Here is a 25,455-nt window from a genome sequence, read left to right as displayed (position 1 = left end):
GGAGATAACCAAAAGCACGGGAGAAGATAAAGTCTTAGTACGGAAGTGACTAATGAGTAAACGAGAAGAAAGCAAGCCATCCACAGCTGTACTGATTACATTCAAGGGAGCGACTCTACCTGGGAAAGTAACACTAGGGTTTCAGATATTGAGAACTAAGCCATATAACCCCCCTCTCTTCAGGTATTATAAGAGCCAATGGTATGGACCCGTAGTGGCTGTTTGTAAAGAGAAAACAAGATGTGGTAAATGTGGGGGAAAAGCATTCCTATGAAAACTGCAGAGAAGAGACAGAGGTCAACTGTAGTAACTGTGGTGGTAACCACAGACTGGCATATAGAGGGTGTATTGCGGCAAGCTAAAGAGATACAAAAGACAAAAACTGTATGGAGACTTTCAAAGCATCAGGTGGAGAAGAAAGAGACAAATCAGCACAGGAAAAGGGGAACTGCCGACATAGCCTTGTTCTATAAAGAATATGATAAACACCGCATAAGGAATAGGTGATGATCTACCAGTAATGAAAAAAGAAAGGTTTATTGCATTTGTGATAGAAGTGATGGACTATACATCACAAACTGGGGGGAGGGGAAGTCAGAAAAAATGATCACAAGGGCAATGAGAAATACTTGTATATTAGCAACTTGTCAATAGACCACATTCGTGCAATTTTGAATGACGTGCATGGTGAAATATGACTAGTATGGGGATCTCAATCATTTGTTGGAATGCACACAGCTTGATAGCACATGGTCAAGAAAATATCCTGGAAATGAAAGCTACACCTGATGTCATATGTACCCAGGGAACATGGCTGGTTGAAAAACTTGCCTTTAAAATTCCAGGGTATATTGCCGTTAGGCAAGACCGAAAACTAGGAAGGAGGAGGAGGAGGTGTTTTGTACTTTCATAAGGGAAAGATTAAACTGCACAGCAGTAGAGAATGAAGAAGCAAGCCTACAAGACTGTTGAGATCCCAATGCAGAAGAGTAATATTTCTTTAAGGATTTATAATATTTATAACTCATATCAAATTAGGAAGTTCAGAGCTACAAGAGATAGTGAAGAATGATAAAAAAAAACCCATATGTTATATGCAGTGACCTAAATAGTCATAATAAATTGTGGGGAAGACAGACAACTGGTAAACATGATGCATGCTTAGAAAAGTTCATTGATGAAAACAATCTAGTAGTTTTAAACAATGGCACCTCAACTAGATTTAATGCAACAGATAGTAGCTTTTCCTAATTAGATCTGGGAATTATAACAGGTATTGCAAGTAATTGCAACTGAGAAGTATATATGGAAGAAGGAATGGCGAGTGATCATTTCCCTATACTTATTACTTTTCAAGGGCAAAGTAAGGCGGAAGATAATGGAAAGTTACCCACCTGGAATTTTAAGAAAGCTAACTGGAAGCTATTTACAAGTAATTTGTGAATAATCATTGGGTGAGTGATGACAGAGAATTTCAGTAATAATGTAACAAAGGGATTAATAGCAGCAGCTACTGTAACCATACCTAGGATATTTAAATACCCCAAAATTAAAAAATAAAAATAAAATCACTTCCATGGTGGAATGAGAAATGCAAAATGGCAGTTAAAGAAAGGAACAAATCCTATAAAAAAAAAAGGCAAAAAATACAATGACTAGTGAAGAGCTAATGAAGCATAAAAGAAGTAAGGCAATAGCACAAAGAATTATAAAAACCAAAATCAAAGAAAGAGCTGGAGTAAGTACTGTGGGTGGATAAACTAAGATCCCAAAACATCAGAAATACACAGGCAAATTAGAAGAACGAATGGAATTCAGACTAAGGCTACGTCTACACGACATCATTTACAGCTGTGCCATTGCAGCACTTCTGGTGAAGATGCTTTAAGCCGACAAGAGAGCTCTCCCATGGGCTTAATAATTCCTGCCTCCGTGAAAGGCAGTAGCCACGTTGGCAGGAGCTCTCATATCCTGTCTGAGTAAAATTATGGAGAGAATGCTGAATGGAAGATTATAAAGCCATTGTTTTCCAAATAGGCATCCAAAGAAGGTGCAGAGCGTTTTGCAAAAGGAAGATGCATCACTGATCACATGGCACAATTAGAAACTGTAATACAAAATAGTATGAGGGACAAAGGTCTTTATTTTTGAGGAGAAGGACTATGCAGGTCAGAGTTGGGAAAGTTATGTCAAATATATATACTATTAAAAATGGTACACCACAGGGAAGCATTACTAGCCTGACCTTATCTCATATTATGATCTCCCAAAACAAGTAAATGCTGGGGTAGGTGTCACTCTATTCACCCTGCTCTGTGGAGAGGAGCAGGAATACTGAGGTGGCACAAAAGAGACTCAACAAAGCGTTGAGACACCTCTGGCTGAAGAAATGCATGGGGTTTCAAGTTCTCCATTGCTAAAACCAAAGGATTGTTTTTTAGAAAACAGTATCTGTATGGAGAACATATATAGTTAAAAGGTCCAAATTCTTAGGGGTAATATTCTTAGGGGAATACTAAAATTACTTTGGAAAAATCATATAAACAATGTTAAAGATAAATGTACAGGAAGGATTAACCTGGGTCCAAAGCTTGCTGAGTAACTGGGGGCGGATAAGAAAAACACTGCTGATGGTATACAGCGCCTTAATCGCACTAGTTATGGACTATGGCTGCCAAGCTTTTGGGTCAGCACCAAAATCAGATCTTAAAAAATTAGATTTAATGCAAGCCCAGGCACTACAAATGGTGTGTGGTACATTTATAACAACACCTCTACGTGCACTACAGATAGCTGCAAGTGAAGTGCCAGTTACGCTGTGAACGAAATTACTGGACCTAACTTTCTGGGCCAAAGTTAATGGGAACTGCCATGATGAAAATGCTCAACAAATTTATGAGGGTTGTTGGGAATTTGATAGGCAAACTATAACCTACCATGTTAGAACGCTACATACCGTTCAAGATGAAGTGTGGATGCAGGAATTGAAAGACAAGGAAAAGCTGAATGAAATCAAAACTTTCAGTCATGGAAAAATTAATTATGGATGGAATGTCACATCTCCAAACATGGATTTATATTTATTTTATAAATATAAGGGTAAAAAAAAAAAAAAAAAGAAACCCTCAGGGGGTAAAGTGGGATTTTGACAGGTAGTAAATAAAACAACTCTTGTCTAAAAACTCCTTCCAAACGAAGCCATTATTAAAAGGCTCCCCCATAGGCAGTTAATACTGAAGAAGAAATGCTTTCTGAAATGGAAAATAAATAGCTCTGATTTTAGAAACTGTTAATAAATGGTTACATAAGGCACGTGTGTTGCGTGTAAATAATGGACATTGTTTTAATCTGAGCATGAAACACTTTACAGAATCCAACAATCAATCTCTGGAAGAACTCTAAGGACAACTGGAAACAACTGCTCAAATCCAGGAATTAGCATGTGCTTTTCCCATTATGTTCCTGCCCTAGCTTGTGTCTACCCCTCTTGAGAAAACCGGTTTTTCAACTAGGATCAAGTACATGCCTGTAATGCAGCAAAGATCAACATTTCTTCCTCCGTGCAATCGATTTCTTCTAATAGGATGGCCCACCGGGCTTGTTCATATAGCTGGTTTATTCGCACCGCATCATACTGGAGGCAGAGAGATAAAATGCTGCATTAGTTCATGTAGGAACTCCTTGAGTGGAGGAGACAATGGATGAAATTCTAGCCCCATTGAAGTCAATGGCAAACTTCCCACTGACTTGACTGGGGCCAGGATTTCACCCCACGTGTTTTAATCAGACTAGAAAGCACATTGTTATTTATCTAAAATGCCTGAAAGGAAACAATTCATTCACCCCACCCAAAAAAAAAGGGGGCAAGATTTTCAGCTGGTATAAGCTGCAATTTACAATGGAACTGTCCTGATTTACACCAGCTAAGGATCTGGCCCCAATTAATTGATGTTTTTAAAAATAAAACAAAAGCAGAACTCGACTTACTGCAATCTTTGTGCAAGTCACTATTAGTGCCAATGCAAAGAACTAAGGCGCAAACTTACCAAAGCACTCAAGTAACTTGAGGAGCCTAAGTCGCAGTTTCAAAAGCAACCTAGGCACTTGAGAGTCCAAGTCCCATTAGAAGGCAATGAGACTGAGGTTCCCAGTGGAATTTCGGCACCTACATACCTTTAAAAATCTTACCCAAAGTGCCTTTTGAAAATGAGACTTAGGCTAAGTGCTTTTGCAAATGTTACCTCGATTAGTCTTGTTGCCCACGTTGAGAGAAATGCAGGAAATAAACAAGCTCTTTTGAAAGCCTGACCACTTCTTCTGGTGGTCTTTGGACCAGGCCCTTATAGTTAAGAAAATCTTAGAGCCATCTCTTAGCTGTGCCACCGTAAGGGCCCGGTTGGGGCCCGGTTGGGGCTACACTCCCTGCTCACAGAGCACTGCATGCAACCTGGTTGAGTTCAGTGTCCTTGATGGGTTGCTGCCTAGGGGCTGGAATCTTTCGTGACTTCTGAGAGGGAGGCTGGGGGGCAGGTCTCAGCTCTGGAGATCTGGAAAGGGGGAACAGAGAGGAACAGCCTACTGGGATGCAGAACCCCTCTGCCATGCAGTCAGGAAGGGAGGAGGAAACAGGACCTCAGCCACAACCCCATCAGAGATCAGGAATGTATTTGAAAGGAGAAAATCCTGGGGACACAGCTCTGGCCTCTCTCCCATTCTTCTGGCCTCTTTGGACCCAACCCAACTCCCAGTGGGGCCAATGGGAGCCTTTCCACTGATTTAAATGGGGCAGGAGCAGTATCAGGCCTTTTGATACAGGAGGGGACCAGGATGTGCAAACAGCCATTTGGGTATCAAATACTCAGCGAGGAGGGCGAACTCTTAGCTGAAAGATCCGCAAGGAGCAGAATTCACTGACTATGAGACTTCCGGGCAATGCTTTGTTGTGTTTTAGCTAGGAATTGCAAGAGGCTTGTGCTGCAGCTCCTGAACACGAAAGCTGGCCAAACAAAGAGAAAAGACAGAAACCAAGAGTTAAGAGACTCTTACCTTCGGATTCAGATCAAAGAAAGTGTAGTACTTAAAGCGTAAGAGAAGCTGATCGTCCTCCTGGACACTTTGTTCCATAAGTGATCGTGATGAATCCAGCCAGCTGGAGAAAAAAACAAAAAATAAATTCAGTTGTGCCAGGAAAACAATGTCAGATACAAAGCTACAGAGTAACTCTAATGAATGAATAGTTTTGGCTCCTACAAGCACAGGCAAATTCACATAACTGAAGCACACTGTATTTTTGCATGGGTGTCTAAAGTATTTAAACAAAAGAACACAAGAACTACCAGGCTGGGTCATAGAATATCAGGGTTGGAAGAGACCTCAGGAGGTCATCTAGTCCAACCCCCTGCTCAAACCCCACATCCACCCAATCCACTATGTTCTTTTCCAACAGTAGCTAGGACCAGTTGCTTCAGAAGAAGGTGTAAAAAAAACCCTGCAGTAGGCAGTTATGGGGTAACCTGCTCCCAGAGAAGTTTCCTCCTGACCCCTATTAGCGAGATGTTATTTAAGCCTTGAAGTATGAAGATTTCTATCCCTGCCAAACCTCTTGCCTGTCATTTTAGCATTTGCTATTAGAACTCCAGCTACTCTTGTCATCCACAGAAATGTCTAATCTCCTATTCAATCCTCCAAATTTAAAAAATCTCAGCTCATGTTCCAACACTTGAAATACAAAAAAAAAAAATGAGCCGTTACTGTTCGTGAAATGAATGCTGAGAAAATCTAGTGCCGTTATGTTGTGCTATACCATACAGAGAACACTGTGCAATAGCTTATTAACTTTAAGCACAGAAGTCAATGGGGCTACACTCATAAGTGCTTTGCTGACCAGCTCCCTAAATGTCTAAATGACAAAGTAAAGGCTGAAAGACAGGATCACTGTCAGCGTGCACTAGGTCAGCTTGTGGGATTACAAATCCTGATAGGCCCCATCTAACAAGAGCACTTTGGTGGTCATCCCATGCCAACGCAAGCACCAATATCATCATATGTCAGCAAAGACCTAGGAGGAGTCTTTGTTGTGCTGAAGAGCCAGCAGAGGGAGCACAACACAGTCATTTTTGTAAATCTTATTGAGTAGAATTTGTCTGTGGCCTGCAGTAGGTGCATTCCTGGGAGGACTTACTGATTTGCAATGATCAAGAGGAGGGGGTGGAGCCAGTTGGGTGCCAAAAAGCTAAAAAAAAAATGCAGTTTTCCTTTGTGGAAAGCGCTCGCAGGCTCAATGATTCCTCTGCCAGGTATTCAATTATGGCTGAAGTCTAGGCATGCATGCAGAGGATGTGGGTCTGTTACAGCCTCCACTTATACGGCAGCTGCCATCTTGGTCAATACACTAAGGATTGAACCTGGGTCCCCCAGAGCTGCAAATAGAAGTCTACAGTAGGGCTGATTGAAAAACTTCCATCAAAAGTGTTTTTCTGTTAAAGTCCAAGCTCTTGAGTGTGGCTCTTGAGCTCAAGCTGTAGCAGCTCATGCTTTTAGCTCTGGAGGTCCCCAGTTCAATCCCCACTGTGTCAGTGAAGATGGCAGCCATCACACATGCCCTCAGCGCTTTATTTAAGGAGAAGCCACCATTACTAGATAGAGGGCCAAATTCTCCTCTCAACTACACCACTGCGATCTTACACACTTCAGTGGATTTGCAGTGGTCTGATAAAGAAAAATTTAGTCTAGAGTCTTTTTATGTTACGTTGCTGATCACTTAAAACAAAATCACCGCCCAGAAAAATGTGGCATAAAGGCAAAAAGTAGAAAAGAGTCAACGAAGCATTTATGAGACGAGAACTAGATCAAAGGACCCTTTTAAAGAAACCCCACAACTAAATGCAAGAGTTAGGTTTTCAAATTCCGTGTTTCATCTCTGAAAAGGCTGGATTAGCGTCAATTCAGCTAAGCGAGCTTACGTGCCAAAGAGAAGCATCCTTACCCTGCATTAAGTTTGGCTTTGTCAGCTAAGGTCCGAGGCTGATACATTTCGGCCAGTGTTTCCGGAGAACAGTTGGGATGGCTGAAGGCAAGGATGCTGCAGTTCGGTGCGGTCAGAGGGCTGTCGCTGAACCAAGTCATAGTAGAAGGGACTGGTGTTCCATTGACAGGGTCATAAATGGGAGTCATAGTTTTACTGAATAAACCAGGACTTGCTGCAAGTTAAAAACAATAATGTATTATTAGAAGGGGAACCGGTAGCGACCGCTATCTTCAAGTTGCCTAACACTTTGTTATACAGGATTCTAACCCATTTCTTTGAGGAGCTCTCACACCTCCATTGTGCGAAGCAGGCCTTAGGTATGTGCCTGGGGAAATGCCCGCTGGGCAGAGAAGCGCCTTTTCTTTGTCCTATGAAATTCCACTCAGATTGGGCTGATATATAAAATGTTAAAAAAAAATCAGCAGTTCCATTCTTGCCCTTGCAGCATGTCAGAAATGACGGACCATTCCAAAGCCGTGCTCATGCTGCCAATGAAGCAGCAGTATATACTGTTTGCAGGGTTGGGGCCTTAGTCAGATACTCTTTTTGTGTGTGTGTGGGTCTTTCAGGAGCACCGGGACAGAAAAACTATTTAAAAAAAAATAGTGATATAAAACCACAAACGCTGGCATGGAAACTCAAAGGCTGGGATAGGACCTGAAACTACTTTCAAATCATTTTTAAAAATCTGGCTAGATTTCATGTCAACAGCATCCCTTTAACTTCTGCTTCCCTGTACACCTCTGTGCCTCCTCCTGTTTTAACTGCACAACATGAAGACCTGTTTCCCCTTCCTCGGCCTCAAAATATTTCTCTTTAAAAGAAAAAAAAATCAGCTGAATAAAGTCCATCTGGGTTTTCGTTACCTGGTGATCCTGCAATCACTGGAGAGTTGTACAGGTTTAAAATGTCTTCTATGACTGGTTCTTTGTTATTCTTGTCTTTTTTCTTTTTCTTTTTCAAAGTATCTTCCGACTGTTTCAACAGAGAGAGTTCTTCCGACCGTCTAATATCTACAATGATAAGTGCTGAAGTTAAGGCTATGGAATCTTACAAGATAATGGCCAATAAAAACCTCACACGGCAATGGCACTTGGTACTCCTCCATATTCAGGGCTGTATCCTACACCACAGCTCCATGGAAGCACCCACAATCCAGCTGCAAGTAATCATCCATTGCTAATTGCTGCTTGGGAGAAATCCATCATTGGCATACCAGGGTTGCTGTGGCTCAGGACTGTAGTATGTTGACAGGGCTGTGCAGGGAAGCAGGATGGATGTCCTGGTCTGAGCAGTGCTACAAGTGTCTCGAGCACTAAAATTCACTTCTTAATAGTTTAGAAATAAAGGCAATGGGCCTGATTAATTCTCACCTCATTTATGCTAATGTACTCTGGGAGTAACTCCACCCACCCTGCAGGGCTACACGGTGGTAAGGCCGGTGTGAAAGCAGAACGGGGCTCAAACTCTTCTGCGCACAGCGTGAAATGGGTTGGTGGCTTCAGCCACCGAAAGCCACCCTCAGAACTCTCACTAATCAGCAACCACGTGGGTCACAGGAGAAGCTCCTGATAATGTTATGGATCAGGGATCTGTAAGGGCGGAGACCTAGCCTGTTAGCCAACCTGCACTGGATACTGAACGTAAAAGTCTGTGCTCTCTTCAGAAAGGTCCAGGCCTGTGGTCTGGGGCTGAGGTTATAGAGTTACCCCACCAAACCTCCAGTATAGCACAGGCCACCAACACCACCCAGCCACCCCCACACCAAGCCCAACAATCGGAATGAGACCAAAGGATTACAGCCCTCGGCAGACTAAACTATTGTTCTCTGCTGCAGCACCATGGAGGGACAGCGATGCAACAGTGCCTGGGACCCTGGTAGTGGCAGGGACGTCATTAAGGGAGCTATGCCCTCTTTGAACGGGGTAGGCGTTTTGCATGAATAGGGGCTGCAGACACCGAGCCAACAGGAAGCTCTGAAACACAGCTGCCATCAGAGATGAAGAGTCACTTACTGAGGGTTTTGCAGATGTCACTGACAGCCTTGAACACCACCGAAGAGAAGCTGACCTTCAGCCGCACGGTTTTCATGTTCGGCAAGCAGAGGCGCAGCATCTTGTGCTGCAGGGTAAAGAGCAGCTTGGCATCTGCCTGCACCCCACACTTATCCAGCGTCCAGTGGGTCTTCAGAAGCCAGCACTTCTTCTGCTCCCACCAGAGAGCGTAGTCTGACCAATCCCGTGATAAGTCTAGGGCAATATCGAACAAAGGAATGCAAAGTGTGCGATCAGTAACAAACTATAAAGCAGATCCACTCAAAAGCCTTGTTTTGAAACACGGAGCTACAGATCAGACGAACAACGAGAATGTTATTAATATTTGTACTACGGTAACAACTAGAAACCCTAGATCAAGGCCCCAGTATGCTAGACACTGCACAAACACCCAGAGAGAGACAGTCCCTGGTTCAAGTTCCTCAAAGAGAAAAAGGGAATTAAACAGAGATCTACCATCTCCTAGGTGAGTGTCCTAACCATCGGGACATTCTAGTGTAGGGCTCCCTCAATCTCGCCTATTGCTGCTGTTCCTCTTGAATTTAATAATTAAATATTAATTGGGCCAGAGAGCATGAGGATGATTCTGCAGCCTAGTACACCTGAGAGGTGACAGATCCCTGTTCCAATCCCTTCTCTCACTCACGGTGGAGGAGGGTCTTGAACTAGGGGTCTCCCACATCCTGGGATAAGCACCCAATCCACTGCAGCTCGAGAGGGAAGTCCCACCCCAGCTGTTTTGTGTGAACTCACCAGAGGGACCTGAGCTGGGAGGCAGGCTCAGAACCCACCTACTGGATTGGGCCCCTGCACGTGACTTGGGAGCTGCACACCCCTTCCCAAGTTTGTAACTGCTCCGGGGCATAAGCAGGAGACAGGTCTCTGAATGCCTCTCTCGAGGCAGTAGTGTGCACGCTCAGGAAGGAGAAGGGCACTCAGAGAGAAGCTGTAGTGCACCTGCCCAGATGGAAAAACCTGCGATGCCAAGTGAGGTTAGCTACTACAGTAGGAGTTGGCAACCTATGGCACGCGCTCCGAAGGCAGCACGCAAGCTGATTTTCAGTGGCACTCACACTATGGTGCTAACCACAGCTGTATACAGGGTTAGGTGGCAGCCGAGCAGGAAGTTTGTGGATTGCAGTGGTGCCTGTGAAGGAGAACAAGGGGAAAGATGGAACTCGGGCACTGAAAAATGCAGTGACTTGCCCAAGGCGGCTACAGCAGAGCTAGGAGTTGAATCCACATCTTCTAAGCTTTATCCCACCCTGTGCCCATTTTAGCTATTTGGATTATAATCTCTTCAAGGCAGAGACCATCTCTCACTATGTGTTTGTACAGCACCTTGCACAGTGGGGCCCTGACCTTGGTTTGGACCTTTAGGAACTACCATATGATTAAAAATATAAACAACTAGAGCAAATCGGTAGCTGTATGATTTGACAGATGTTCCTTTAATCCAGAATTCTCTATATTATCGCAAGAACACACTTCTTACAAAGAGCTTCTAAATAATGAACAACCTGAGCATCATTTCACCCAGCACCTAATGAAAATTAACCAGAAATTTAAAACGTCGTTGGATGGATTATCTTTTAAATGCAGGAGCTGCTAGAAAGAGACAAAGTCGTGTGTTTTGCAGCACAGCTTAGTGACAGTGCTAATCCACTGCTGGAAGAACAGTTTCCTTGGTAAAATTATTAATTGATGGAAAATTTTGGACCAGCTCTGAAGTGCTTTTGATGGAAAGTGTCTATTTCATCAAAATGGAATTGTCTGTGGGAAATGTCAAGTTTTAATTTTTTCTCCTCAGTTTTCATTGAAAAACTAACAAACTGCCTCCCCCAGCATCCCAAACACAGAAATGTTTCAGTTTCTGCCAACCTGACATTTTTTCTGTTGCTCAGGGGGGAAATTTTAGGTTTACTGAAAAATTTTGCCCAACTGGTTGAAATTTTTCAGGTTTTGGTTCTCAAAAGCCAAACATTTTCTGTTGCCAAACCTGAAAAACAACCACCAGTTTTTGCTTTTTTGATGAAAACATGGGAAATGGTGGATTCTCCATCTCTTGATGTCTTCAAACAAAGACAGGCTGCCTTTCTGGAAGATACGCTGTAACCAAATCGGGGATCCTTTTGGCCTTAAACTAAGAAGCAGCTCTCATTTTAAAACAAAAAATTGTTCAATATATTTTTAAAGCAATTTCATTTGTTTCCAGAAAGTTGCAACATCGAAAGAGAACAGACACAGTTTATGTAGGATCTGGTGGCCGTGTTGCTGACCATCTAGTTCACTTGGTACTGTAGATTTCTTTTTGTTAAGCATCACAAGTAAAAGTCCATGCAGCTGTTTGGCTAAAGGGGTGGAGTGCAAGGGATTAAGGGAATGGACTTTGTGACCTTATTATTTTCCTTTGAGTTCTGAAATTACCCCAGCTTCAACAGCTCCAGGCTGAATAGGATGTAGTCACTCTTTAAGCTCTTACAAATGAATCCAGTGAACTCTTTTCTACAACAACTTGGAAAAGAAACAAGTCACTCAGAGGCACGTTTGATGGTGAAATACCAGGGCCTTCTTGTGTGTGAATTCTTTGGCATCCTTATGTCGGCTGCATGCCAGAAGAACTGGCCTCTCAGTTTGGATGACACTGGTTTACACTACAAAATTACTTCGATGTAACTATGTCGCTCCAGCTTCTCCTGCCAACCTAGCTACCGCCTCTCATGGAGGTGGAGTTATTAACCAAGGGGAGAGGTCTCTCCCAGCAGCTTAGAGCGTCTTCACCATAAGCGCTAGAGTGGTGCAGTTGCGCCGCTGTAAATTTGTAGTGTAAACCTGCCCTGAATTACAATTCACAGTCACAAAAGAGGTACAGACAGTTAGTCATGATAGGCCATGGCATGGCCTGAGCAAGCTGACCAAAGAAGATGGCAGCACTTCTGTTGTGTACAGAAGCAAGACGAGAAGTCAAAGATATGAATAGTGGGGTCCAGATAACACCTCTTCTGCACCAAGTGTTCAACTCTGTAGCGGTTCCAAGTCTGAGGAATGCATACCTGAATAAGGGTATGTCTACACTACCCGCCGGATCGGTGGGTAGCAATCGCTTTATCGGAGATTGACACATCATGTCTCATCTAGACGTGATATATCGATCCCTGAACGCGCTCCCGTCGACTCTGGACCTCCACCAGGGTGAGTGGTAGTAGCGGAGTTGACAGGGGGAGCCACAGCCGTTGATCCCGCGCCGTGAGGACGGGAGGTAAGTCAAAATAAGATACGTTGACTTCAGCTACGCTATTCCTGTAGCTGAAGTTGCGTATCTTACATCAACCCCGCCCCCTAGTGTAGACCAGGCCTAATATAGGCAGACCCTGCTCAGCAGTCAGCAAGAAAGTAACCAAAGATTGCTAGATTTGAAGAGAGAGAATCATGCTTGTGGAGAGTGTGGTGGAGGAAATATCTGTATTATGTGAAATCTAGAGACAATGACATTTATAGTCAATATTTTTTCAGGTATAGTTGTATCTGGAAGTTCCTTCTTGGCCTGTATGGATCCAACTGCAAGATCAGGGCCCTGGGATAATTATTTCGGGATGCAGCTTATGTTAGTGGCTGGGACACTGGATTGTGACTCAGGAAATCTGGGTTCTATTCTTGTCTCTGCCACTGAACTGCTGTGGGACTGAGGGCAAGTTACTTCACCTTGCTCCATCTTTGTTTCCTCTCAAACCTTTCCTCTGCCTTGTCTATTGAGCCAAGGAAGGGGAGGGAGGGAAAATCTATACATGTAATTTCAATAACAGCATGCAAATTAACTCTCTCTCTCTACTCACTGATTTGTTCTACTAATTTGAGCATCACTCCACCAATATGTAGATCTCCCGAGACCCGAAGTGTAAATTCCTTTTGCTCTTCTTCATACTGATGATCGACTGTGACAATGAGCTCCCAAGAATTGGATCCATATTCTTTTGAGGAAGTCATCTCAGCAACCTCTACTGTGAGGTCTACAGAGTAAAAGAAAGTATAAATCAACAGATGTTCAAAATACAATGCATTTAAACAAAAATAATAATCAAGAAATGGACTTAAGGGCCTGATGTGGGCAACAGCTCAGACAGAGAAATACCGGAAACTTAACGCAGAGGTGTGGCATAGGTTTCTTCCAGAATCTGCTCCCACTGGATTAGCCACAAAGTCAGGAGATATTTCTTCAGAACAGGGGAACTTGAACCAGCGAAAGAGCAGAGACAGCTCTGTTCAAGCAAGCTTCCCACTTCCTGAAGCAAACCTGCTTTACAGACGCTATGGCGGAGGCTGTGAAGTTTTGTCACTCTGTCTATGTAAACTCATGAATTCCATTTGATTTTATGCACTCTTGTTTATGACTGTGACCGTCACTGTGGATTATAGCTTCCATTTTATGGTAGAAAATGCACCACATCTGAAAATCTGAAACAGGGCCATCAGCAACTGTATAGTCTTACCCAGATAGCTCCAGAGGGGTGCCAGGCAGAGCCACTAGCTTTTAGCAACCCTCTGCCACACAAAGTGGGGGGAGGGGGAGAATAGAAAATTCCCCAACATGAGAGGAGAAGCAGGAAGAGGTGTCCGACCCTGCTTTTCAAAGGACAGGCTCTCTAGCAAAGGGACAAAGACCATCACCGGAACAAGCAGACTGAGAAGATGTAGGGGGCAAGATGGACCTGGTCCCCTATGACCAAACCCTAAAGGACTCTCAGGAGTGGTGAGGACTCTGAAGGAGGGAACTGCGTTCAGCTGTGCATTGTTTTTTTTCCATAGGTCTGTAAATCTCTTGTGCCGTCTATGAGTAAGGTGCATGTGTGTTTAAGAAGTTCTTGGCAAAGCCTGAGTGAGTACCTTGCATTATCTGCCATGTGTCACCGAACGGTTAAACTACACACTGGAGCACCCACGAAGGTAGAGCTCTGTGGAGTGTGCACATAGGACTTGGGGCAGGTTCAGAACTGGTTTGGGGACCTAGGGCAGCTGGATGTTGGGTCCCACCATCCCACAGAAAGGTGTCAGACAGGATGTGCCCAAGAGGTAAGGACTAGAGATAGCGTCTGGACACTGCTCAGATTCCGTGAGTTTGGGAGCACATGGGATCCAAAGACTGGGTCCAGGACAGCAGATTGGTGACCGCCTGCTAGTGGAGACCCTGGCAGGCCTGCAACAGAGACAAACCATTTCTTTGCCTACTTCACAGCCAAAATGTAAGATTTTTAAAAAAATGTCTTTGTATCCCATTTGGTCAGATTCAGGATAGGATTTCTGGCACTGGAACGCCAGCATTTCCCTCCTACTGCATTTGCCACAGTCACCTTTAAGCCAAGGTGACCTGTTAGACCAAAGTCCAAGAAAAGGATGCCTAGGGGCAACCTTGTCAATAGCAGAGGAAAATTAGTCTTATGATTCATCGATTTTAGTCCTGCTTCAGGATGGGTGTGTGTGTGTGGACTAGATGACCTTTCAAGGCCCCTTACAACCCTATACTTCTATGATTAGCTCATCTAGTCTCACCCTCAGTAGAACACAGGCAAGAGAACTTCAAAGAAAGCATTTATGTCCTGAGGCATAGCAAGCTGGAGAACACGGGCAACGATCCTACAACCTCTCACATGACATTCCACAAGATTGCCATTCTCCTGACAGACTGTGCTTTCTCCCTCAGCTTCCCACTCAGGTGTCATTAGTTTCTGAGGGTGAACCATCCAAATAGGCCCCCTCGCAAGGGAGAGCGAAACTGAGGGAAGCAATGGTCCATCAATGAGGTGGGTAGGGATTTGATTACTCACCCCCATCCCAAACACAAGGTCCAAACTGGGACTCACTGCAAGTTAAACCAACAGCCTCCTCGGTTAGCGTCTTGGTAGCCACAAAATCCTGGACCCCATTCAGAGGATGTGTCATCCATATGGATGTTAAAGTCACTGATCATGAACAGGATCCCCAGTACCTAGATACTCTTCCTCCTTCTCTTCAGTTTGGGTTACAGTAAAACCTATGGTTGCGTTTAAAGCTAGGATGGCATATTAAGGCCCCAATCCTGAAGTTATATTCATGTGGATGGAACCTTGTATCTGGGTTGAGAGCCCCGGGCTTTCACAGAGCTCCCTGTGGGCCCAAAGATCCCCCTACACCGATCCAAGCACAGCTTGGCACCAAGACGGCCAGGGGCTGCTCTGTAATAATTTAAGAATGCTGTCCGTGAGCTGGTTATTGGGATGTTCACTGTATGACTACACTGGGTGAAACAGGAAGGCTAAAGAATGACTTGAGATGATACCTCAGTGCTCACATGGGGGTTGTTACAAGGCAGTGGGGAGTGGCCTGACCTCCTGTTGAGCCTTCCAAAGGCAGTTTGGTCAGCAGGGACCCAAAGCCCACAGACTGAGAGAACAAAGAATTCTACAAACGATTTTCTCTCTCAAGACAGGGAGACCGTTGTTGCTGAGAAGCTGGTCAGACTCAGACACATACAGACACCTGTGGGGTGGCGTGAAGAAGTTAGACCATCCCTAGGAAGGCCTATATCCATGTCAAAACCTTCTCCTCCACCTCTTATGTTGTGCTTTATTATTACTGTTAAAATCAAACAATGCTTTGGTTTAAGGCGGCCATCTGGACACTCTGTTCACAGAGCCTGGAAGGGAAGAACCACAGGTGCTGAACTCAGCTGGGAAAGCATGGTTGATATACAGAGTATTACAGCCACAGGCCTGGTCTAAGAGTAGGAGAATCCCATGATTTCACCCTGTAGATTATTATTATTATTTCACAGTTACAGAGCTAGTTACCGCTAGCTCTGTAGCTGTGACAGGCGCCTTATTTGATTTATTTCTCTAAAGCCTCTCTTCAATATTTCCCTTTCAAGCCAGAGGTTTTGTTTGTGATAATAAAAACAAACAGTAATAGATAATCTAGCAGCGAAAGGCCTAATGGGTACCAGTGGCTGGAAGTTAAAACCATACAAATTCAAAGAAGAAATAAGGTAGACTTTCTTTTAACACTGAGGGTGATTAACCACTGGAGCAAGCTACCAACAGAAATGGTGGATTTTCCATCTCTTGACATCTTTAAATCAAGACTAGATGCCTGGCTGGAAGATATAACTTAGTCACACACAAATACTGGGCTCAATGCAGGCATAACTGGGTGAAATTTTACAGGTCAGACTAGATGATAATGGTGCCTTCTGGGCTTATATATGAATGAAGGTATTACATTTATTAAATCAGTGGTTCTAAATAGTATCATAGCAACAAAATAATAGAAATCATTTAATTGCTGGGAAACACATTACGGTTACCTTCTTTAGAAAACACACACTTGCACAGATAATAAATCCTAGCCCTTACTGCTCCAAACGTTACATCCTTTAATTAATTTTAGAGTAAACAAACCGGCATGAGGCCCAACCCTTCTTCAACTGAAGCCTATGGGAATTTTGTTTAATTTCCTACTAGTTGAAAGGGGCTTTTCCTTAAATGATCACACCAGTGCAAAAACCAAACAAACAGAAACCAATAAAATAAAAATATTAACAACAATATGAACTCTATTTACCATAGGTATTTCTTAAGAACCAATGGCCTTGGCATTTAAGAATGGATACCAAAATTTATAGCACCTATTTAAAAACCATGATATTTGGGTTAGGAAATCAAGACTCTCAAATGCAAGTTTTAAAACATCATGTAAAACTCTTAGGAACCAGCTTGCTGAACCCACTGAAGTCAATACCAAAACTTCTACTGGCTTTCAGGACTGCAGGATCTGGCCCCAATTTCTTCAACAGCAAACACTTGTGGGCTACCCAAGAGTGACAATGAAGACAGGACAATTTCTTGATTGAAAGGCTACCAGCAGTTAAAGTCAGAAAATCTGGTTGCCCCACATTCCTCCTCCAATCCCTCCCTCCAACTCAATCATTTCAGCGTGCACTTGGAACCGCTGTTTGCTCTAAAGCGGGTTTTTACATGCAGAAGTCTTTAGAAGCCAGGTGGAAATCAAGAAAGCTCCCTGGCCGAGGACCTGGCCTCAGGTATCCAGATCTCATTCTCCAAAGGACTCATTAAGGCCATTAGGCTTTTAAAAAAAAAAACACACCCTACAATTAATACGTTTCCTCACAACAAACTGCCACTTGCCCCAGGTTACAGCTACCACACAAAGCAACCTGGTCTCTCCCACCAACATAGCAGGAGCTGCCCAGAGACCTGCCAGCAGAGTAGGGCTTTAAGGAAGAATCATCCTCCCCTTTCAATCCCTCCTGCCAGAGGAAGCCGGGGAAGCAAAGCAGGGGCGGGGGGCGCTGCCCACGGGAGAAAGGGTCGTTCCCACCCACCAGCGCTCCCGCTCCCACTCACGTGCCTTGGCCAAGGGCAGCTCTCGCCTCCCAGACCCGCGGCTGCTCCCTCCACCAGCACCTGGCGCCTAAGAACCGCGAGGGGGAGGCGCCCTCCTCCCGGCCCGGCCCGGCCCTGCCCTGCGCCGCGGCGGGGCCCCGGGGGGGCCGCGGGGAACCAGGGCGCGGCCTTAGCGCTGCTCCTGCAGCCGGCCCGGCCCCGCTCCCGCGGGCATCCCGCCCCGTCTGGCAGCGGGGCGCGGGCAGGTCGGGGCGAGCCAGGCGGAGCGTGCAAACCGCACAGGGGCGGCTCTGCTCGCCCCCCCTCCCCCAATACAACACAAGCCCCTGGTGGCACTGTAAAAATGATCTATCCGTGGTGCTGCCCTCAGAACTGAGCACCTCCCAGGCGTGACTATTTATCCTCACAGCCCCCCCCCCCGTGGGCAGGGCTAGCATCCCCCTTGGACAGCTGGGGAAACTGAGGCACAGGGACGCCTCACTCATTGGGATCAACAGCAGCGTGAGGCACCTCAATACCGTTGAGGAGCTGGAGCTAAGTGACTTGCCCAAGGTCACCTGGGAAGACTGTAGCAGGGCACTTTTCCAAAGTAGCTTTTTGCCTCTTGGAGTCTCCAACTCCTGCACCTTTCTCAGGGCTCTGGCAAAATCCAGGTCGGTCCCACTGGTGCTTATTGACAGGCCTTGCACACTCAGGTTCTTGTGCATTAGTTCAGATAAGATGGAACCACAAACATGTGCAGGAGGTCAGACTTTCTGGAGCCTTGGCAATGTTTGCTTAGGATGTCAACAGCAGCCACAGACAAAGTATAATTGTCAATCCCCAGCTCCTGCTCCCGGGGCAGATGTAACAGAGGATGGGGATTTCTAGCCACTCCTGAAAGACTGGGAAAGAATCAGACTGTTGTCACCAGCTGCTGCGGCGGGTCACCACACCCTAATGACCAGGTAGTTCCCAGCTTCTGCTGCAAGTTGCCATGGCTGGCGTGACCTTCCTCCCCTGCCAGCAGCCCATGGAGGGACAAGGCGGACAGCAGCCCAGAAGTGAAAGAACAAGTAAGTAGGAAGGGGCCTCCTGGCCCATCGTTTCTTTCTAGCCCTGCCACCTTCTATTTATAAGGCCAGAAGATTCCTCAATATGTACTAGTCCCCCTTTGTCCTGGTGTCACCACCACATTTACCTGCGGTAATTTCCCCTGATGGGCAGAGAGACTCTTCTTATAAATTAGGGAGATTTTTACCTGAAGGAGAAGCCTCCTCCCTATACGGGACCTTAACAAGCACTCAAATTGTGGTAGGCCTGGCCTCAGCCCCCCTCCTTTAGGCATGAAAATTCAAGTGGCATCAAGCCAAATAAACATGAACTGTCACATGACATTGAGTGCCCCCATGTGCTTTCACCTGACACCCTGCATGCCCCCACCAGCAATATTAACAGGGGTGGACAGTACTGCAAACATGGTCCCTCCTATGTAAAACCCTCTTGCCCCACAGGCTTCTCCCTGGAGAACACAGGGATACAAATGTTTCATGCAGATATATGAGGCTTTGGTCCTAGAACTCAGACACTCAAGAGAATCAGTTCCTGGCTGTCTTAACGCTACAGCAGGTGGCTTTCTGGAAAACTGAGGCTATGCAGAGTCATTGGAATAGTTGACTTACAACCCTGGCTCCTGCCAGATGCTCTAGAAAAGAATACAGGTCACAGGGCAAGGTGAAGCAGTCCTTGAAGTGAAGGAGGAGACTATACCTCTTTGCAAGCGGTAGCTAGAACAAGCGCAGGATGGTGAGGCGAGGTTAGGGGTTGTCCCTCAGTTGGCTCAGAGCTATCTGCTGACTTCCCACCAAGCCTGGCTGGACTGGTGACTGGCTCTTTCAATTGGGGAGCAAATGGCTGCCTACAACTTTGATCAAATGAGGGCAGTGGGCATGGCCCAGAATGGGTAATCTATGGAGTTATGCCAGAATAACAGGAACAGCTGTGTCCTATTCAGAGTCTTGGCAACTCCTCCAAATGCCACAACATAAGTGAAATCGTCAGTTATCTACTTCTGATGAGAGCATTACAACCCAATCCCCATCCTTTTTCTAGCCACGGAGAATCGGGGATAAGCAGAGCAGGGCCCCAGCTGAAACATAACTAAGTTCCTACAGGAAATTTATCTTCAAAGCATTTACCATCCTCAACAGTTCTTATGCTTTGCATACGGAGGGCAGCCTTTTTCTTTTCCCAGCTTCTATCATTACCAGTTCCTTGATTCATGGATTCCAAGACCAGAAAGGACGAGTGTGATCATCTAGTCTGTTGTATAATACAGGCCATAGACCTTCCCCCAAACAATTCCTAGAGCATATCTTTTAGAAAAAAAGATGATTTTCCATCAAGATTCAATCAGGTTAATTACTCACTTAAAAATGTACCTTATTTCTAGACTGAATTTGTCTAGCTTCCACTACCAGCCACTGAATTGTGTTATGTCGTCTCTGCAACAGCGAAGAGTCCATTATTAAATGTTTGTTCCCTATGTTGGTACTTTGGATTAGTCTGTCACCCCTTCATCTTCTCTTTCTTAAGATAAATAAATTGAGCTCTTGGAGTTTATCACCTAAGCCAGGGATGGGCAAACTATGGCCCGCGGGCCGGATCCGGCCCTTCAGGGCTTTGGATCCGGCCCACGGGATTACCCCTGGTGGTGCTGCAGGCCCGGCGCTGCTCTCAGAAGCAGCCCCCGGGCCGGGAGGCAAAGGGCTCCATGTGCGCACGCAGAGCCCTCTGCCCCCCGCCCCCCCCGCCCAGGGGCCGCAGCACTTCCTGGAGTGGCGTGGGGACAGGGCGGGCATGCAGGGAGCCTGCCCTGGCCCTGGTGTGCGCCACTGCCACCCCGGAGCCACTTTAGGTAAGCGGCACCGGGCTGGAGCTCAAACCCCTCCTGCCCCCCGCCCCCCAACTTCCTGCCCTAAGCCCTCTGCCTGTACCTCGCACCCCTCCTGCACCCAACTCCCTGCCCTGAGCCCCTTTCTGCACTCCTGTGCTTTCCAACCACCTGCCCTGAGCTCCCTGCTGCACCCTGCACCCCATGCACCCCAACTCCCTGCCCTGAGCCCCATCCTGCACTCCGTACCCCTCCTGTACCCCAACCCCCTTCCCTGAGCCCCCTCTTACACTCTGCACCCCTTCTCTGCCCCAATCCCTTGTCCTGAGCCCCTTCCTCCACATCCCGCACTCCACCCGCCCTGCCCCGGCCCTGCATACAATTTCCTCACCCAGATGTGGCCCTCGCCCCAAAAAGTTTGCCCACCCCTGACCTAAGCCATCTAATTCTTTAATTATTCTCATGGGTCTTCTCTGACCCTCTCCAATTTATCAACATCCTTCTTGAATGAAGGACACCAGAACTGGACACAGTATTCCAGCAATGGTTGCACCAGTGCCAGACACAGTGGTTAAATAACCTCTACTCCTACTCAAATTTCCCCTGTTTATGCATCATAGGTCACATTAGCCCTTTTGGCCACAGCATCACACCGGGAGCTGATTATCCATCCTGACCCCCAAATCTTTCAGTTACTGCTGCCCAGGATAGAGTCCCCCACCGTGTAAGTCTGGCCTGAGTGTACACAATCTTTGTTTACATACATTTAGTCATATTAAAATGCTGTGATGTGCTCTCAGGGTCTGTCTCCAGAATCAGGGGAGTACTAATATTGGCTTTAGGGAAGAAGAAAATTCACTTATCTTTTCTTGGGCAATTTTTCTGATCAGGGTCCTGAACAGAGAAAATTGAAGTAAACGCACCGAATGATCAAGATACTCCAGGAGCTGAAATTCAGAACAGACACATGGTGCCAGGGATGTCTGTCATTGGCCTGGGCTGAGGATGAATACTGTCAGATACAAAGTCTCAGCTCAGGAGAAGGTGACCATAGTGGAAAACAAGTGGCAGCCCAGAGACAAAAAATAACTTCTTATGGGAGCCTATTGGGAATGTTGATCTCATCCAGACTTGTGTGAATGAGCCGGAGTTCATATGATATCTATCCAGTAATTCCTATTATACGTCAGGCTGTTTAAGATGCTCATGACTGTAAGTGCCAATCTCCAGGCAGACTATTAAGAAACAGGACACAAACCCCAAACTGATTGGGTGGATTATACGTAGATTTCACCAACCAAGTAATCAAGTGTAACTCCTCAAGCACTGAAACAACCTTAACATGGAGTCAGGCAGTCCTCGTGGGAACTCCAATATATCCTGCCACCTAGGCAAGCCTGCCTTTGTGAGAGATGGTCCCTTCCAAAAAAATCACAACATTCAGGTTACTCCCAGTCCCAAAGGACCAGTCACTTACCCACGTCAATTGTACCTTAGATCTCTCATCAAAGACAATGCCTGTAGCCCGTTCTGTAATAAACTGATTACAGATTTATTAACCAAGAGAAAGAAATAAGTTATTTACAAGGTTAAAGCAGGTAAACACACACACGAATGAGTTACGGTCTTAGGTCCCAAAAGGTAATAGAAACTGCTGCGATATTCAAGCTGTCTATGACCTCTAGAGCTAAGCAAAGCAGCTTATGGCTCCCTTGCTTGTGCTTAGAATGATTGCCCTCTCCACCTTCCAAGCAGCAGGGTGATAAAGTTCCTTCTGGTCAGGGATTTTTATTCCCTTCCCCTAGAGTTCAAACTGATGGATCAAATGTCAGCACCTGTCTCCTCTTCATGGGTGTGTGTGGAGGGGCAAACAACAGAGCCGGTGTTCTTTGATGTTTCACAATGGCTCATTTGGTTTCAAAGGGCCTTATTGTGTGCAGGACCAGCACTCCACACTCATTATTGCTTCTTTCCTGTTGGGCGAGTTACACAGTTACAGAGATTTACAATGCAAACTCTCAGTGGATACAGATGTTCTAAGTGAAATCAGTGCATGCAGCATCCTACAAGCATTTCATCAACACTAAACACATTCTTATCAACTTAACATCTATTATAACAATATTAACACACAGGTGAGCCAGACTGGTTTCCAGCTGTGCATTTGTCCGTGTGCAGTGAGGCCTAGGGCCTTGGCTTGAGCTGGCACCTGGTCTGCCAGAGTCACAGAACATTCTCCACTCCCTCAACTGTGGAATGCAGAGGATCAGATTATTTAAGGGATCGTCCCAATTCAACCCAGGAAGTGGATACTAGAAAGAGAGCGAGTGAGCTTAGCGTCCACCAGCTAGAATGCAATGATTTATGGGGGTCTCGGAGCACTGCTCCTTCCACGGGTAACAGACCTGGGGGAAACCCAGGTTCCTGGTCCTGCTCCAAATTAAGGAAAGCAGGGATGTGAAGCGTGGTCTCATATTCCAGCTGATTGCTCTAGGCTCTTCTCTCTCCCCTGAATGTCTGAAAAGCAACGGTGGTTTCGTTTCACGCTGGAACGAAACCAAATGGCAAAACCTTGAACTTTTTCATGAAACAATTCTTGTTGTCTGGAGGGCTGGCCACATAACAGCAGCTTTGGGAGAGACTGTGAGACCTGGGCAATGGGGTTTGCAAAAAATGTGCAAAGGGAATGTACAAAATGGGGAATGCTCCATGCAGAGACTGCATGAGATGTCCTTCTCTTGTTAAATCCTTTGTATTGTTAGCAGAAATCAGTGGGCTGGGCTCCAAAAATTAGTTGGCACCTTGGTAGCTCACAAGCTGCATAGTGGAACAGTGGTTACTTTGATGTGCTCAGTATGCCCCTGTAATATCTTGAATAAGCTCATGTCATGCAGCTGGCAATGACCGGTATTTGCTATGGTGAAGATAATGGTATTGGAATCCTATCTGACATTAGCAGAGGCCCATTGTTGTAAATGTGTTCCTACAGCTGATAGCCTGATGGGCTGGAGGGATGGAAGAAGTGGGAAAAAAGAAAAAAGAATTTACCTTTTTGTAGTGGATTTTGATGCTTCCCTTTTCCACAGCTGCATCATCTGCCACCTACAAGGGGTTCCTCTGATCCTGTCTTTGTGGGAAAGGAGTGGCTGCGTCAGCTGGTTAGTTTGAGACACAACGTGACCCTTAGTAACTTAGTTCTGATGATACTGCTGCCCTCCTTGCACTGAGCTACGGCTCCCTGACTTTGTGATGGGACTCCCTGACTTTAATGGTAGGCAGGTGACTGCCCCATTATCTTGAGGGAAGGATGATGTGTGTGCTGTATTGGGGCTGCTGAGGATTATGCCCCTGCTAGTCCCTTTTGTGGAGGAGGTTATCACCAAGGCTGGAGAGGAATTTCCTAGGCTAGGGCTGGGTCGTTATAACAAAGAATAATGGGACGTAGTGAGGAAAAGGAATATGTGGAAGAGTATCCCGAGTCTGAGCTCCATCAGGCTGTGGAATAGTCTTCCAAGGAGGGAGGCCTTAACCCCCACCCATCTCTTGGGACTTTAGAACTAGATTTGAAATCCATCAAAGGTAAGAGTTTCACATAATCACAGGGATGATCCTCAAAATCTTTGGCATCTCTAATGCCTATGAAATTCTTTGTAAATTCCCAGATGCAATATCAGAGTAGGAGTTCCCCTTCACTGATGGTGCTCAAGTCCAACCTCTGCAAAGTGCTGCTGACATTCCAGGGCACCACCCATTCCCACTAAATAATAGTTTCTTCCCTCTTCTGCGGATGATATTAATACTGAAGAGCCATTGCTCCCACCACGGAGGGAAAGGGTTATCTCCTCTGAGGCTGCATTGCAAATTTATGGCCAAACGTGGCATTTCCCCTGGGACGCCATGCTCCGCTTCTCCTCGCAGCAGACACTGCTGCTCTGTGCTCCACCCAGGAGTGACCAAACGTGTGAGAATTCAGAGACAAGCCATCACCCCTTGTGTCCTCGAGTCCTTCTGACCCCGAACCCAGCGGCTTTTCTGTTCTCTCTGGGTGGCCCAGGGACATTAGGGCCTTTGCTGCCTCTGGATGAGCAGGTGGGGATATTGGGCAAGCCCGTCTCTAATGCTTTGTCTACACGTAGTGACATGTAACGTACAGGCGCTACTCACGTAGCTACGCGCCACAGTGCAAGGCTCTGGCGTGGGGCAGGCAGCGGGGACAGGCTTCGGCAGCAGGGAGGCAGTGGTTCACTACGTGCAGTGTAGTCATGGGAGGCCTTGCTTGGGTGTGTCGAGAGCCTTGTGGGGCTCACTTGTGTATACACCCTAGGATTCAGGCATGTAGGGCACTCTACTTGCTTAAGCTGTATCCTCATTGTCTCCATTGCTATTGAAATACCCATGCTAGCTGGGGGTGCAGTGTCTGTATTCCACATGCCACCATAAGCATAGCTGTACCTTAAGGGTATGTCTGCACGGCCAGTGAAGGTCTGATTGTAGCATGGGTAGGCCATGGATTTGCAATACAGCCTCAGAAGAGATAACAGGTAATAGGTGACAATAGTCATGTAGACATGGTGGCACAGGCTTCAGCAGGGGCTAGCAACCGGAGTACAAGACTTCCAGGGACTTTGGGTACATATTCTGGTTGCTAGCCCAATGCCACGACTGCTATTGTTACCTGTGCTAGCTAGATTAAAACGAACACGGGGATGCCTACCCATGCTCCAGTCAGACCTTTACTTTGTTTGCAGGGTAGACATACCCCCAGAGGCAAGTTCCCTGCAGAACATCCTTTGTACCTCATTTCTAGTTGCATGTGTTGTTCCTTTTCCAGAAGCAGCGAGACAATCAGACAAGGGCCTGGGAGAGAACAGAGAGAAAGGTTCCTTGTCTTTCTAAAGTCTAATTTGCAGGGAAAGCCTCTCTGGGGAAAATCAACAAAGAACCTGTTCTGTATGCCAGTGACTGAACTTGTCAACCCTCGAACGCTGTCCAGTTGTGTCTGGCTCCTGAGCTAGAAGTGTTGGGGGTGTGTGGGGGCAGTGTGGGAACCTCCCGGTCAGCCCTCTGATAAGGTCTACTGCATGTGGTCCTGACGTATCACCTCCACAT

General features: G+C 46.0%; 1 protein-coding gene across 8 annotated transcripts in view; it reads right to left on the bottom strand.

Annotated features, from left to right (window-relative positions):
* FERMT1 (FERM domain containing kindlin 1) overlaps window positions 1–22,070 on the bottom strand; it is a 38,652-nt gene extending 16,582 nt beyond the window's left edge. The window contains exons 1-7 of one of the 8 annotated variants that reach the window (XM_045009819.1): window positions 21,957–22,070; window positions 12,915–13,088; window positions 9,043–9,276; window positions 7,894–8,040; window positions 6,986–7,199; window positions 5,047–5,149; window positions 3,527–3,634 (exon numbers count right to left, since the gene is read on the bottom strand). In XM_045009819.1, coding sequence (XP_044865754.1) covers window positions 3,527–3,634; window positions 5,047–5,149; window positions 6,986–7,199; window positions 7,894–8,040; window positions 9,043–9,276; window positions 12,915–13,065 — 957 coding nt within the window. In that variant the 5' untranslated portion in view covers window positions 13,066–13,088; window positions 21,957–22,070. Of the gene's footprint in view, window positions 1–3,526; window positions 3,635–5,046; window positions 5,150–6,985; window positions 7,200–7,893; window positions 8,041–9,042; window positions 9,277–12,914; window positions 13,089–16,671; window positions 16,929–17,084; window positions 17,119–17,214; window positions 17,264–17,324; window positions 17,361–17,474; window positions 17,606–19,223; window positions 19,334–21,956 lie in introns of those variants that run through there. The other 7 variants (XM_045009817.1, XM_045009816.1, XM_045009818.1 and 4 more) reach the window with 7 other exon arrangements.
* Window positions 22,071–25,455: the final 3,385 nt, after the last annotated feature.

Source organism: Mauremys mutica, chromosome 3 (assembly GCF_020497125.1).
Source record: "Mauremys mutica isolate MM-2020 ecotype Southern chromosome 3, ASM2049712v1, whole genome shotgun sequence".
NCBI classification, from domain to species: domain Eukaryota; kingdom Metazoa; phylum Chordata; order Testudines; family Geoemydidae; genus Mauremys; species Mauremys mutica.
The sequence above is the reverse complement of the archived record's forward strand: the minus strand, read 5'-3'. Positions and strand labels throughout refer to the sequence as shown.